At 45.0% G+C, this 13505-nt stretch overlaps 8 protein-coding genes across 8 annotated transcripts; 3 read left to right on the top strand and 5 right to left on the bottom strand.

Annotated features, from left to right (window-relative positions):
* Nucleotides 1-55: 55 nt before the first annotated feature.
* N7483_005174 (uncharacterized protein) lies at nucleotides 56-1969 on the bottom strand (the record flags this gene model as incomplete). Its single annotated transcript, XM_057088611.1, has 3 exons — nucleotides 56-325; nucleotides 378-434; nucleotides 494-1969. The coding sequence occupies 3 exons, from the start codon at nucleotides 1967-1969 to the stop codon at nucleotides 56-58; spliced, it is 1803 nt and encodes a 600-aa protein (XP_056948440.1).
* A 2655-nt stretch (nucleotides 1970-4624) lies between these two features.
* Nucleotides 4625-5002, top strand: N7483_005175 (uncharacterized protein; the record flags this gene model as incomplete). The annotated part of the gene is made up of 1 exon (XM_057088612.1): nucleotides 4625-5002. One exon carries the CDS (start codon nucleotides 4625-4627, stop codon nucleotides 5000-5002), a length of 378 nt encoding a protein of 125 aa, XP_056948441.1.
* A 300-nt stretch (nucleotides 5003-5302) lies between these two features.
* Nucleotides 5303-6225, top strand: N7483_005176 (uncharacterized protein; the record flags this gene model as incomplete). Its single annotated transcript, XM_057088613.1, has 4 exons — nucleotides 5303-5744; nucleotides 5798-5918; nucleotides 5984-6122; nucleotides 6175-6225. The coding sequence occupies 4 exons, from the start codon at nucleotides 5303-5305 to the stop codon at nucleotides 6223-6225; spliced, it is 753 nt and encodes a 250-aa protein (XP_056948442.1).
* A 193-nt stretch (nucleotides 6226-6418) lies between these two features.
* N7483_005177 (flavin-containing monooxygenase) lies at nucleotides 6419-8224 on the bottom strand (the record flags this gene model as incomplete). The annotated part of the gene is made up of 1 exon (XM_057088614.1): nucleotides 6419-8224. One exon carries the CDS (start codon nucleotides 8222-8224, stop codon nucleotides 6419-6421), a length of 1806 nt encoding a protein of 601 aa, XP_056948443.1.
* Nucleotides 8225-9325: 1101 nt separating this feature from the next.
* Nucleotides 9326-9826, top strand: N7483_005178 (uncharacterized protein; the record flags this gene model as incomplete). Its single annotated transcript, XM_057088615.1, has 2 exons — nucleotides 9326-9344; nucleotides 9405-9826. The coding sequence occupies 2 exons, from the start codon at nucleotides 9326-9328 to the stop codon at nucleotides 9824-9826; spliced, it is 441 nt and encodes a 146-aa protein (XP_056948444.1).
* Nucleotides 9827-10054: 228 nt separating this feature from the next.
* N7483_005179 (uncharacterized protein) lies at nucleotides 10055-11340 on the bottom strand (the record flags this gene model as incomplete). Its single annotated transcript, XM_057088616.1, has 3 exons — nucleotides 10055-10600; nucleotides 10661-11123; nucleotides 11177-11340. The coding sequence occupies 3 exons, from the start codon at nucleotides 11338-11340 to the stop codon at nucleotides 10055-10057; spliced, it is 1173 nt and encodes a 390-aa protein (XP_056948445.1).
* Nucleotides 11341-11542: 202 nt separating this feature from the next.
* N7483_005180 (uncharacterized protein) lies at nucleotides 11543-11725 on the bottom strand (the record flags this gene model as incomplete). The annotated part of the gene is made up of 1 exon (XM_057088617.1): nucleotides 11543-11725. One exon carries the CDS (start codon nucleotides 11723-11725, stop codon nucleotides 11543-11545), a length of 183 nt encoding a protein of 60 aa, XP_056948446.1.
* Nucleotides 11726-12157: 432 nt separating this feature from the next.
* N7483_005181 (haloacid dehalogenase) lies at nucleotides 12158-12866 on the bottom strand (the record flags this gene model as incomplete). Its single annotated transcript, XM_057088618.1, has 2 exons — nucleotides 12158-12558; nucleotides 12623-12866. 2 exons carry the CDS (start codon nucleotides 12864-12866, stop codon nucleotides 12158-12160), a joined length of 645 nt encoding a protein of 214 aa, XP_056948447.1.
* Nucleotides 12867-13505: the final 639 nt, after the last annotated feature.

Here is a 13505-nt window from a genome sequence, read left to right on the forward strand (position 1 = left end):
GATGGATAAACTACTGAATACATTGCTATGATTGTTTCTCTCCCAATTGCATGGTCTATAGCTTTGAAGATCGCTCAGTCACATCAGTGGGCAAGTATCTCTTTTGAACCTTCCCACTTGGAGTCCGTGGAATTGCATCAACAAAATAAACCCCTCCAGTTAACCACTTATGACGCGCGAATCGATTCTTGATGATGTCAAATACTTCTGCCTCCTTTAGAGTCTCTGTTCTTCGCACCACAAATGCTCGGGGGTACTCCTGTCCATCGCTGAAACACCGAACCGTCAGAAGAGTGAATAAAGATGGTATTAAGGGGGAATTTTCCTTACATTTTGGCACCCACTACAGCTGCATCTGCAATATCTGGATGACCCACGAGTGCTAGTTGCAATTCAGCCGGTGCTACTTGAAGGCCTTTCACTTTGATAAGTTCCTAGATCTCCGTCAGCTCTGATCATCTAACGATGTCTCTTTATCTTAGTCTCGGCTCACCTTAAGACGTTCGACAATATAGATGTATCCCCGACTGTCAATATATGCAAGATCGCCAGTCCGGATCCATCGATGACCATCGCTTTGCACGACAGTATCTCTCGTGGCCTTGTCGTCCTGCCAATATCCTTGCATCATTTGAGGCCCTGATACCCAAAGCTCCCCAATAGTAGCTGGTGTGTCTGATGAAGGGTCCTCCTTATCTTTCTCGACCGGAACTATCTGAGCAGCACTGTTCGGATTCAGCCATCCGACACTTCTCCCATCGTCGTAATCATCGGGGGCAAATGAAGCCACCGAGCAAGTTGACTCTGTCATGCCCCACCCTTGTTTAACGACAACTCCCGACTTGAGAAATTTCTGTGTGATCCTGGAGGCAAGATCCCCATCAAGGGGCGCGGAACCAGTCAGGACAACCTCCACTGCGTTCAGATTGAATCTGTGTGGGTGTTCGTATTTATCAAGCATTGTTATAATAGTGGGTACAGTGGTCATGAAGGTGATACGATATATGTCCAGGAAGAGGAGATATTTCTCAAGAGAGAACTCCATCATGATGAAAATCCTGGCTCCCAACCGAGCCGCACTGAGACAAGAATAGGTCTGACCGTATGCGTGATACATTGGAAGAGGAGTAAGCCATCTCTCACCAGAGAGAGCTAAGTTCTCCCTTCGTCTCTTGGACTCAGGAGTATCTGAGAAGTGACTGCGTTTAAACAGAACCTGTTCAGAGTTTGCGACAAGATTATAGTGCGATATTTGAACTCCTTTCGGCAGTCCGGTGGTTCCACTGGAATAGTTCAGAACGGCAGTCGTTGCACTTGCTTCTTCGAAAGTTGTGATTTGATGCCATTGCCATGTCTCTGCCTCCTCTGGGGTGACCCAAAGCTTTGTCCATGGAGCCACAGGTAACAACTGTTCAAGGTCTTCATTGGGATCACCAAAGGCAAATATCTGTGATAGAGGTAGAGACACCTCCGCAGCTGCTTTTAAGGCCGTCTGGATTCCACTGCGACTAGTTAGCAGAATACTAGCTCCGCTATCTTTCAGTTGATATGCCAATTCTAGCAATAAAGTTAGCTTATTATTAGAAAGACAAGGGGCTAGAGAAATCCTACCGCCTGCGGACGCCGATGGAGCTATGCCGGTGAAGACACAGCCTGCTGCAGTAACAGACCAGAGAACCACTGGAAATAATAACTTGTTTCCGGAATACAGGAGAACTCTATCCCCTTTGCGGAGTCCATGTCTAAGCAATCCTTTGGCGAACCTTTTGACATAGACTTCAGCCTCTTGAAGGCTGAAGTTTGTCGAAGGACTGTCCGCATTGAAATACACGGGCGCACCTCTAGATTCCTTTGTCCCCGAAGAGAAGACATATGATGCGACATCAATTGTTGGTAACTTCATGGATAGAGGTGATTTGACTATTGTGCCAACTGGCAGTATGCTGGTCTGGGAGTCACCGGTAGCCATTTTGGAGTCTGTTGGTGTGCTTTGGTAGGAAGTTGGGAAAGTTAAGGCGATCCTTTATAACACTTAAGGCCTCCAGTGACCATGAATACTATCTTCGAAATGTTAGACTGCACAAATGCTTTTCAAATGCTTAACCATGGAACTGAGTAAAGGATTCCCTTTGCACCATACCAAATTATCAATTGTCAAGTTCACTCGCAGCAATTCGAAGGGTTGATCTCATAGCCCGTTGACCTTAGAGATGAATTTGAACTACGGAGTAGATAATATTCTTTTTTAGAATAAAACCTCGGTAGACATGCGGGGTATCGAAATTTTGGACTACATTTGTTAGCCGATCACTAGGCACTGGGGACATCAATGACCTCGGAAGTCACCGAGGTCGGACTTACGGTGTTTCCCCCGCTCGGCGTAAATGCAAGAAGATCTCGAAGATGCGTATCACTTGACTCCGCCGAAACCTGTAAGAGATTGAATGTTACGCCGACGAACAATCCATCGGATCCAACTTGCCATGACTTATGAGCCCACCAGTTGATGATGAAAGGAATGGCCGATCTGCATCCGCGCAAAAGACGACCGACGGCATGCATCCCTTGCCATCAGCGAAAGGTTCGGTGTGACGCGGCCACAAGTGGTACACCATGCTCGAGATGCATCTCCAAGGATGTAGTGCAAGATTGTACTCTGGTCCCTCCAAGAGCCTCAAAGAGAGGGTCCACTCGTCCCCAAACCCACCCCCTGAATAGCGCGCGTCGGCGCCAGAACAGCAATACGCGTCTTAACTGTGCCCATGTGGTATGCGCACATTTCTCGTTAAAGACCCATCCTTGATGATTAATTGCATTGGAGTTGCCTTGTCATTATCAAGCTCGTTTTGACTCCAATATAACCCTTACAGACGAAACTAATTTGTTAGAATAGACTCACGTTACTGATTCATTTGGGACTATTGGATCTCCAACCATCCAAGATGAACTGACGCAGTTTCATGGGCCTCAAAGGCTCGCGACCGGGGGTTTACAGCCATTTCAGTCGATTACGACACCTAGCTCGAATATTACCGGAGAATCTCTAGGGAATTCTCACACCTCAGTCGCAAATTACGCAGTCTCAGAGGAGGACGCTCATGTTTAAACACTGCACCGGATGACTGATGGAAATGAAATAATCTCATCACCTGCAGGGATCTCAGATGAGCCACATAATTACGAAGTAGTATAATATTTCGACAATCTCAATTGCGTCTCCATTCTAGGAGAGGCACTCGGGCGATGCCAAACGAGAAGATTGATTCAACTTGATTTATCACCACCACATCATGCTTCAGCTGAGCAAAGGGCGCTCTCCAACCTAGACCCTGCAGATGCTAATTATTTATGTTCGCGTGATGTGTTCAAGACTACACCTAGGGCAGCGTGGTCAGTATACTCCATCACTATTTGAAGAAATCAAACTTATTGTTACAGTGTCTCTCTAGTTCAACTTTGGTTTAGGCATGTTTACCCCTATACACCGGTATTGGATCGAGTCGACTTTAACGAAGATTTCATCAACAACAAGATCTCTCATTTTCTGTCATTTGCAATCTTGGCTAATGTAGTTCCATACATTTCTCATGGTCTCATTCAAAGTGCTGGATATTCTGATAGGAATTCCGCACAGCGAGACTTTTCCTCCAAGGCGCAACTTCTTCATGACTTTGGCTGTGAGAGGCGACAGATGGGTTTGCTACAAGGGTCATGCATCTTGAGCTCATTTCAAGTCTCTTATGCACCGACCAAGGATTTCAGATTTTGGCTTCATAATGCCTTTCGTATTGCCACGCAGATGGGACTGCACCGCAAAAACTTGGCCGATGACTTGGATTCACGGACATATCGTTTGTGCCTCAGGATTTGGTGGATGATCTATGTCCGTGATCTGCGTTGAAGGGAATAAAAGGAACCCGCTAACAATTAGATAGGCGAGAGATGTTTTGTTCAATCTGTCTGGGTTCGCAATCGCTGCGTCGACGATAGAGAAGTGGATATTTATCTACCTCAAGAGAAAGATTGGCCAGATGAGGACCTTCCTGAAGACGTCAAGTCACTTGGGTCATCAACGAGCATCCATAAAGCCTATTTTTCACATAACTGTAAGCTGGCTTTGCTAGGTAAGTGATACTACAGGCCATCAGAGCTTTACATGCAGCTCGCTAATTCTGTAAACTAACATAGGTAGCAAGTTCCTACGCTTATCCAGGAATTCCACATCGCCAATCACCGAATCAAGAGCTCGGCAGTATGTAGACGAGATGTCTACATGGCGGAATCAGCTTCCCGCTGAATTCTCAACAAATCACGTCAGCTCATGGACAAGCGATAATGTTTGGATTCTTTTTCTACTGGCCCTGAGCTACAGGCTAGAATGCTTCTTTTATCGAACCACTCGCGACCAATTCAGACAAACTTCCAATCAGGAACGCATCGAGTGGTGTAAGAGACTGTTGACTGGTTGTGTTTTCGAACTAGATACACTGATGAGCAGAGCAATTGAGCATGATGTGCTTAAGTACGCCCCTGCTTCCTTGTAAGTCCATCTATATGCAATATTTTATCTTGCAGCTAATCAGATCGTAGGATCGTTGTTGCATGTAATTTGTTAGCATTCCATATGGAGTCCGCACTAGATGATGAATCGAAATCATCTCGCAGGTATACAGCCAAAGCACGAATCAATGCTCTGCTATCCTATTTCGAAGAAGCAGGCGAAAATTGGCAGATGGCGAAGTGGACATTCAGGGTCTCTGAATGGGTCATTAAGCAGGCGGGGTTGAGAGTTGATGAGGATGCTATCATATCCGAAAACTCTCCAAAGTCAGTCGAACCGCAGTCAAACGATTGGAACTGTGGCGACCAGTCCACTGCTGCGTTTTCTTCAATTCCAGCCCCATTTGCACCATTCTTCACAAGCGAATCACTATTCGCCTTCGGCGATGCATTTCCGGATCCGTGGCTGGAGAATCTGTTTGGAGATATTTTTCACAGGTAGTTCGATAGGAAATTTTTGGCTCCAAGACCGGATCTTGAGCTTTTAGTAGTATCCTCAGAAATCCTGGAGTGGTAATCGGATACTCAAGCATAACACCGAGCACCGAACGCCGAGCATAAAAATAGGCATGCTAGTCATGCCTCCCCACCGCTTCCCCGCATTATGTACCTGGGATAACATTTGAACGGGTTACTTGAAATATTAACCGAATATTCATATTTATCAAGATGAAAACATAACTTCCTGGCTGAAGAGTGCCTTTTTATCCCAGATTATCAAGAAAATACACATTCAACAAAGATGGCTTCACGCCTACAAGGAAAGGTTGCAATAGTCACCGGTGCTGGGTCAGGCTATGGATTAGGAATCGCCACAAAATTAATAAGTGAAGGAGCAAATGTTATCATCGCAGATATCTCAGAACCAAATGGCATGGTAGCTGCGAATAAGCTAGGAGCTACTTATGTGAAGACTGATGTGACCGACAAAGCCCAATGGCAAAACCTATTGGAGAAGACGTTGAGCACTTACGGTGCACTTGATATCGTTGTTAACAATGCTGGGGTTTGTTACAACAAGCAGCCTTCAGAGACTCTCTCAGATCGCGAGTTTGATCTTACCATGAATGTCAACGTGAAGTCTATATTTAACTCCGTCGCCGTTATCATGCCTCACTTTCTTCAACAAAGTGACGGCGTCTTCGTGAACGTAGTATCGACAAGCGCTATTCGTCCCAGGCCGGGTATGTCTACCTCTAATACTATTCTATGAGATTTCTATTGACTCAAATTTAAGGACTCGCTTGGTATGCCGCCAGTAAAGCCGCAGTCAATGTTGCAAGTAACGCTATGGCTATCGAATACGGCTCAAGGGGGGATCAGATTCAACACTGTCCGGTTGTTGGGCTCACCTTTATGTACGAATTATTTTCTAGATATTTCATCCATTTTCAGAGCAATTTCTAATCTTAGATGGGACAAGCACTATGCAGCAGTCTGATCTGGATGCCTTTGCATCAGTCATTCCACTAGGCCGAATTTGTACTCCAGAAGATGTGGCTGGCGCGGTTGCTTATCTAGTAAGCCCAGATGCCAAATTTATCACTGGTGTGAACTTACAGGTATGTTACCTATGCGATTTTCATCACTCCAAGATTTATTTCTCTATTCAAGTCTAGGTGGATGGGGGAAGATGCGTTTGAGACTATCACCATGGGTGGTTAAACGGTGTATCTGGTTTTCGGCATCTCATGTAGAAACCTAGGATAGCTTTTCATCGGATGTCTGCTCTAATCTGATCGCTCAATAGCTTCTAGGACCAGTCTCAATGAGTAGTAGTTACTGATCGGATCTGTATTTTAATCTTGTAAATCATGAGAACTCAATATGATCAATTGATGAAAACAAACAGAGAAATCTAGAATACAGCATCTGGAAGGTCGCTCGGTTGTCTATTCTTCCCATCCATCAATCCATAATACCAAGTTAGATCGCTCCCATCATATTCCCGTACGTGAAACCCGTTGCCTAAGAAGTTGAATGCATTCCCACTCAGATATTCAATCTCATAATCTTCGAATCTCACATTTTGTAGCATGGTGAGATACTGAATCCGTGAGCCTGGCCAGATAGCAGGTTTTCTATTCTTGTCACCCGCCTTGAACCAAGAGGAGCATGGCCCACTGAAAGCCGTCCGCTTGGTATACTCATCCGCATGCTTTGAAAATTGCTCAGCAGCTGATCGCTTCACTTGAATCTTTTTAATGTCTTCAATCTGCGCTTTCTCGAGCACTTGAATCGCATAATTGGTGTAGGCTTCGACCATCGGACAGACAGAGCCATGGCCAAGGGGACCATACCGACCACAAAACACGAAATAGTTCGGTACTTCTGGGGTATTGACTCCTAAATATCCGGGATTGTTGGGATCGAGGAAGTCATCCTGCACATTGCGACCGTTGCAAAGAATTGGGAATTGAGGACGGAACGAAGTATCAAATCCAGTAGCGCAGATTATGGTATCACACTCGTGATGAGAGCCGTTGGCTGCAATGAAGCCAGTCGGAGTGATCTCAGCAAGTTCTTCTTTGAAGGTTGTCGTCTTAGGATTGACAAGTGATTCTAAGAATCCGTTTCCTGGAGTTGGGCGCCGGCAACCAATGCCAAAGTTCTTTGGCATGAGGTGATCGATAAGATCTTCTCGCCCAGCAAGTTTGCGGCTCATCTCCTTGGTGGAGTACTCTCGAGCGTTTGTAGCTTCTTCAGACTCATTAATGACGATACGAAACCTTTGATTCAGTTCCGACTCCACTCCCTTACAGTAGGAAAGATAGAAGTCCGGATCGTTCCTGAAGCGCTCCTTTGTCTCTTCCGAGTATGAGAAGTTCTTGCCATTCTCACCTGCATACTTGGGTGCAAACCCAGCTGTGATCCAGGTAGCAGAACGAGCGACGACAAATAGCTGGGAGATTGTATCGATGATAGCGGGAACCACCTGAACACCCGAGCTGCCAATGCCGAGGACAAGGACTTTTTTATCCTTCAAGTCCACTGTTTCATCCCAGTTGGCCGTGTGAAGCAACGGCCCCTTGAATGTGCGCAGGTTTTGAACTTCAGGCCATTTCCACGAGTTAAGGAATCCACCTCCGTTTATGAAGAAGTCGGCATAATCGACGAAGGTGCTAGAGGGATCTCCATCCTTCATGATTGTCACTTTCCATTTACCCTCATCATCAAGCCACTCTGCTTTGACTATCTTATGATTTAACTTCACAAACTTCTGGACGCTGTTCTCTAGAGCAACTGTCTTGAAATATTGATCGATTTCCGCAGCTCCAGAATAATACTGCGACCAGTCCGGCTTGCGAGCCCAAGTATATTGGTATGAAACACTTGGAATATCGCAGGCACAGCCTGGATACTTGTTCTCCAACCAAGTTCCACCAAAGTCATGATTCTTCTCGTAGATGGTGAGATCGATATTTTCCATTCGCTTCTGCAGCTGAGAGGCGAAGTTTATCCCACTGCATCCAGCTCCCATGAATATCACTTTCAGCTTTCGCTTTGTACCCATCAATGTCTCCCGGATCCTGTAATCAAAGCTTCCTTCTGGTTGCACAACGGAGGCGTCATTGTGTTTCGAAACAGTATCGTAACTTGGGAAATCTGAGATCGTGATAGTTGCCGGATGGACGGATTTTGTGGTCAGAGTTTGGGACAGCATAGTGACACGGAGGAATCAGATCTGTGAGTTCTGGGATAAGGAGTAATTCGCTGATGTTCGTCGAATGACTGAGTCGATTTGGCATTCTTTTCAAGTTATCTCAGCATTTACCTCAACAGTGAGTCACCACTAGGTACAGTAGCTCGGCGTATCTGGCTGGTCGGTTAAGATCATGATAAGATCATCATGTCCCAGCAATTACCCCACTTTTGAACCCATATGTACCCTGTAAATTTACAAGGTATCTGCATGTATATCGGGATGAGTGCCGAAATGGAGTTGTTGGTCTCGGTCTCGGTCTCGGTGTAAGTGAAGACGAATTGTTCATTTTCGCCGCGCCGAACACCATAGCACAAGCCAGTTCTAGGCGCATTCTGTCAATCCAGGGTGGAAACTGTTGCAGTGATCGTAGAGATATCTCAGATTTTTGTGATCAATTAATTCCGCAATACAACCAACGATTACCATCAGTATCCTTCCTAGTGAGCAATATGAATTTGATCCTTCTCATTCTCCGCCACCCTCTCAGAACCATTTATTTCCTGTATACCTGGGTAGTTCAATCTATTTTTGTAATTCTGAGGAGAGCTCTTTTGCCTCATTTACCGATGTATCGGCCTCTTCGTATCCAGCTTCACCGGGCATATCTCTCTTCTTGTGCCACCACGTTCCCCGATCTTGTATATCGATTACCGGTCGGACAGGTCCCTGAGCCAAGAGCCAGTCTTACCAGGTCTGATTTTGTTGGATATTTGATCCCGGGAATAAAGCCCTTTTGCTCTCACAAATTCCAGAGAAGCCCAGCAATTCCCAATGCGTCGTGCTATATGCCCATGGCGGCGGATATTCTCGCGGGGAAGCGAGGATGTATCTCGATTATATGGAGCGCTGGGTGAGGTTCGCCAAGTCAGATGACTTAGATATTTTGTTTCTTAGTGTTGAATACCGTAAGACTATTTGATCTAATATGTGAATCAGACTAATCTGAATCATCGCTTTAGCTTTGACCGATCAAGCTTCGCACCCGGCCCGAAGAGACGCCTTCTTGAAGGCATATCAATATTTACTAAGCCAGAAGATTCCATCCTCAAAAATATTTTTATGGGTGATTCCGCGGGTGGTAAGACAGACTCGATGTTTTGGTCGATATTTTTAACGATGACTGCTAATAAAAATTCAGGCGGTTGCTACATCCTCGGTGGTATCGAGTGTAAATCACATGGGTTACCCCAACCCGCGGGGACTATCCTCATATCTCCATGGATCGACATGGCAACACACCCAAGAGAAGGTGGGAATGCTTTAATGGACACGGACTATGTTGTCGGAGCAAATACATCTACCCCTTGCTTTGCCATGAAGTGGCTAAATGGAATTTCACCAACCGATCCAGAGGTCAATCCAATTTATCGGCAACCTGAAGAGTTAATAGGACTTAGCCCTCAGCTTATCCTTGTTGGTGGTGGTGAGTTTGCTTTACAGGAAGCGAAAGACTGGGCTACACTTTGCAGAAAGGCGGATATCCGGCATGAGATTATCTGCGAATGGGGACAGTTGCATATCTATGCTCTAGGATCGGCATGTATTGAACCGTCTGTCTAGGGAAAGGACCGATAGCAGTATCATGACTTGGATTAAGCAATGTATCACTTGATGTCAATCAATAGTAGTTGTGCTACACAATCGCGATACGTGCATCCATGTCAGTTTTAAAATTTGAATAGCAAACAAAGAAAATCTATTTGAAAACATACAGACCATTAAAATTCTTGAGGAACACACACATAACTTTCAATTCATCCATATCACTCACCCGTCAAGAAACTTGAATCATAAAGTATACCGGAATAGCGGGCTCTTATCTCCAAGTTCAACCCACTCGGCATCTGAATACTGAGCTCTGACCTCCTCGGCCGATTTGCCGCTCATGAACTCATCCCTCCTTTTATTTCCCCTTTGTAGAGCAAGGCGCAGAGCGATTGTACTGACAGTTGAGATGATGAGAACCCCAAGGCATGTGCCAAAACCAGCAGGGTACTTGGGAGCCTGGCTTTGGAGAAAGATATTGCTGCCTATAAAGCCACCAAAGTTGCCGATAGTGACGAGAAGAGCGAGGCCGACCGCTCTTTTAGAGCTTGGAGCCAGATTATTTGCGCAGAGGCACATTATGCACACCAATGGTCCATATATACCAATGGCAATGAAGAAGAGGAACAGGTAAGTGACTCCGAATAGCCGGTCCTGTGGAATAGCAAGCTCCGCAATGAAGCCGATAATGGCAACGCTGTAGCACCCAATGATAAAACGTGTGCGTGTCTGTATGTGGTCAGACCATAAAGCGATGATCAAGACAAATACGACTGCACTCATGTATATCTGTCTTCATGTCAGTCGTTAAAGGCTTCATGAAGATGTACTGGAGCCGATTGAAAATACCGGGACTGTCATCAATTGTGCGGTGGCTGAGTTATAGCCCATATCCTCAACTACGGTGGGTAAAACACCTGTGAATCTGTAAACGCCGACACTAACTCCCTGATAAATCACTGTCATGGCGTATATCTTCCAATCCATCCGAGTATCTTTGATAGACGACCATGCAACTTTATCGGTGTTGTCCGTCCCAGTCTCGACTTTTAAACAATTTATTATAAATGCCTTTTCCTCGACTGTCAGGAAATGCGCAGTTTCTGGCTTATCAGGCAGAATAAACCACACTGCGATGGAGCAAGCGACTGGGAACAACCCCTCAATGATGAAAATCCATCTCCATCCTGCAAGACCACCAATGCCATCCATCTTCTCGATCGCAAAGGCAAGTAGGCCGCCAAATGCTCCCGAGAAGGAGCAGGCAGTATAGAACACAGCCATACGGCTTTGGATCTCATATCGTTTATACCTATATCACTTGTCAACTTCGGGTTGAGAATACTTCCAGAACCTCAGACCCACCAGAGAGTAAGAAGATAGGCCGCAGCTGGAAAAAAGCCAGCTTCTGCTAATCCGAGAAAGAAGCGCGCTGCCACGAGCCCTTGATAAGAACTAACTATTCCAGTGAGGGTCATGATAATTCCCCAAACAAACATCATGACAGCAATCCACTGTGAGGGCTTCATGATTTTGAGGAGGATGTTGCTGGGTATTTCAAACAGGGAATAAGAAAGAAGACAGATAGGGCGACATTATATCTGTTGCCGTAGAGGTCAAGATCTGATTCCATGCCAGCGATTTTGGCATTTCCGAGATTTGTAACATTCAAGAAGGACGCTCTATCATATGGTTGTCAGAATTCATAGTGATAGAGCTAGTTGAGGATTCTCACAAGTAAAGCAGAGTAAGTAAAGGAACCAATCTCCAGTCAATCTTCCACAAAATTCTTGCAGTTTGTTTCTTGTCATATTCTAGGATCATCAGATCGACATTGAAGCTCTCTCCTTTTTCACTTGAGGCATTGTCAGCGGTATCTTCAATAAAGATCTCCTTTGGCTTCAATTCCGTCATGGCGATGAAAGACCGCCGAGTTTAAAAAAAATCAATTATCCAGATGTTCAAGCAAAATGTATTTCTGAGTTGATCTGTGATGTCAATCATAAAAAGGTACCAACTTTCTGGCTGACCCGCATCTTCAAGGACAACAAGATCAATATAGGTGCGCAGGGCTCTTTCGGCGAGACACCGATCTGCGGGGGAGTGGGCATCGGCGTAGGTTCCCCAGATTTTGGCACTTTGACCGAGAGTCTATTCGGTGTACACAGTGCACATGCGGGAAGAGGAAAGGTCAAAGCTAAAAATTGGTTGGTTTATCAATTTTCCAAACTGAGATTTGTCCCAAATTCAGACCATCAAATCATAAGTCTGAATTTACTCGGTCTTGTAAAATAGCATACGTTCAAAGGTTTCATTTTCATGGATAATCGCTGGATCATGAATATATCACAGGCTCTTGATTACATTGGGTAAATCATCCATACTGTACAGGAAGAAATCAAACTCACCTCGTACTTGTTCCATATCTTCATGAATATCATCAGTCCACCTGTAAATGTAGATCGTTTTCATCCCAAGTACCTTTGCAGCACGAAGATCATACGCGTGTGCTGCAACCATTACGACCTCCTGGGGACTGCGCTGAACCAATTCCAATGCTTTGCGATAGGCATCCAGATTGGGTTTGTACAGGCCCAAAAGTTTACTCGAAAATAACATATCGAATTTCAGTCCCGATGACCGAGTCAAGTCAAGCTGAAGACGAGTCGTCCCATTAGCATGAACGAACACTTCAAGACCAAGGTCCTCTCGAAGGCTTTGAATGGCCTTTGGAACCTCGGGCCAAGCTGCTTGGGAGTGCCAAGCGTCCACTAGCTTTTTTTTTCTCATCGGCTTCGAGCTGGGGGTGACTGGGAGCTTCTGAGAGAGCAGTTTCAAGAACACGGGCCAAAGTCACGTCGATGTCTTCTGGGGCCAGATTCTGACGGAAGCGCCCTTCGTTCTCAAGGAAGTATAATCTGCGCCAGTTCAAGGCCAGTTTGGATGCATCGTCGGTGGAGATTGAAGCAGGCATGGATTTTACCACGCTGGAATGCCAATCCAGACAGGTTCCCATGAAGTCAAAAAAGATGGCTTTGGTTTTGCTTTGAGACATTTTCAAGTTCAACTGGACACTGGCGGTTCATATGTGCATGTGCATGTAATACTTCATGCACATGTGGGGATTAGATTGATTGATTGGTTGATTGCAGTTAGAATTGAAAATCTTCGGAGTGACTTGGAACAGTTAATATTTCTTGTTTATAGTCCTGGAGATGGAGATAGAGTTCAACTCAGCCCTTGAATGATTATAAATCAAAATGCTGACAAACTGAAACTCGTGAGATTGAAGTGTGTAGATACTCAAGTCCTTGACTTTGGTATACCAGTTGACTTATATTATCAGATGATTTCTAGTTTAAAGTTAGAGCACGTCATTCGGTTATCGTTTATCCGGTATAAGCACTTGAGTGGAGACAATCATTCACAAATATCCATGGATATTTGTTAGATATTTTTTTCACCCAGTACTACTTGTGATATCAAGCTCATCTATGCTCATATTATAGTCCGATTTGAACCTCTTGTCTCAAATTTCTATAAAACCATCAGCGTATCATCTTGTGAAATTTTATAGTAGTCTTACAAGTTCTTATCAGATAAAGCTGTAATAAAGCGGGATCATCCCGGTACAGCCAGGATGGCGTCACTGCCAGCTATGATGTGCTGGATAAAAAAGCAATATAATCTATAC

Source organism: Penicillium malachiteum (genome assembly GCF_028827825.1).
Source record: "Penicillium malachiteum strain IBT 17515 chromosome Unknown utg000002l:1.0-8849297.0:1.0-8852440.0, whole genome shotgun sequence".
In the NCBI taxonomy this organism is placed as follows: domain Eukaryota; kingdom Fungi; phylum Ascomycota; class Eurotiomycetes; order Eurotiales; family Aspergillaceae; genus Penicillium; species Penicillium malachiteum.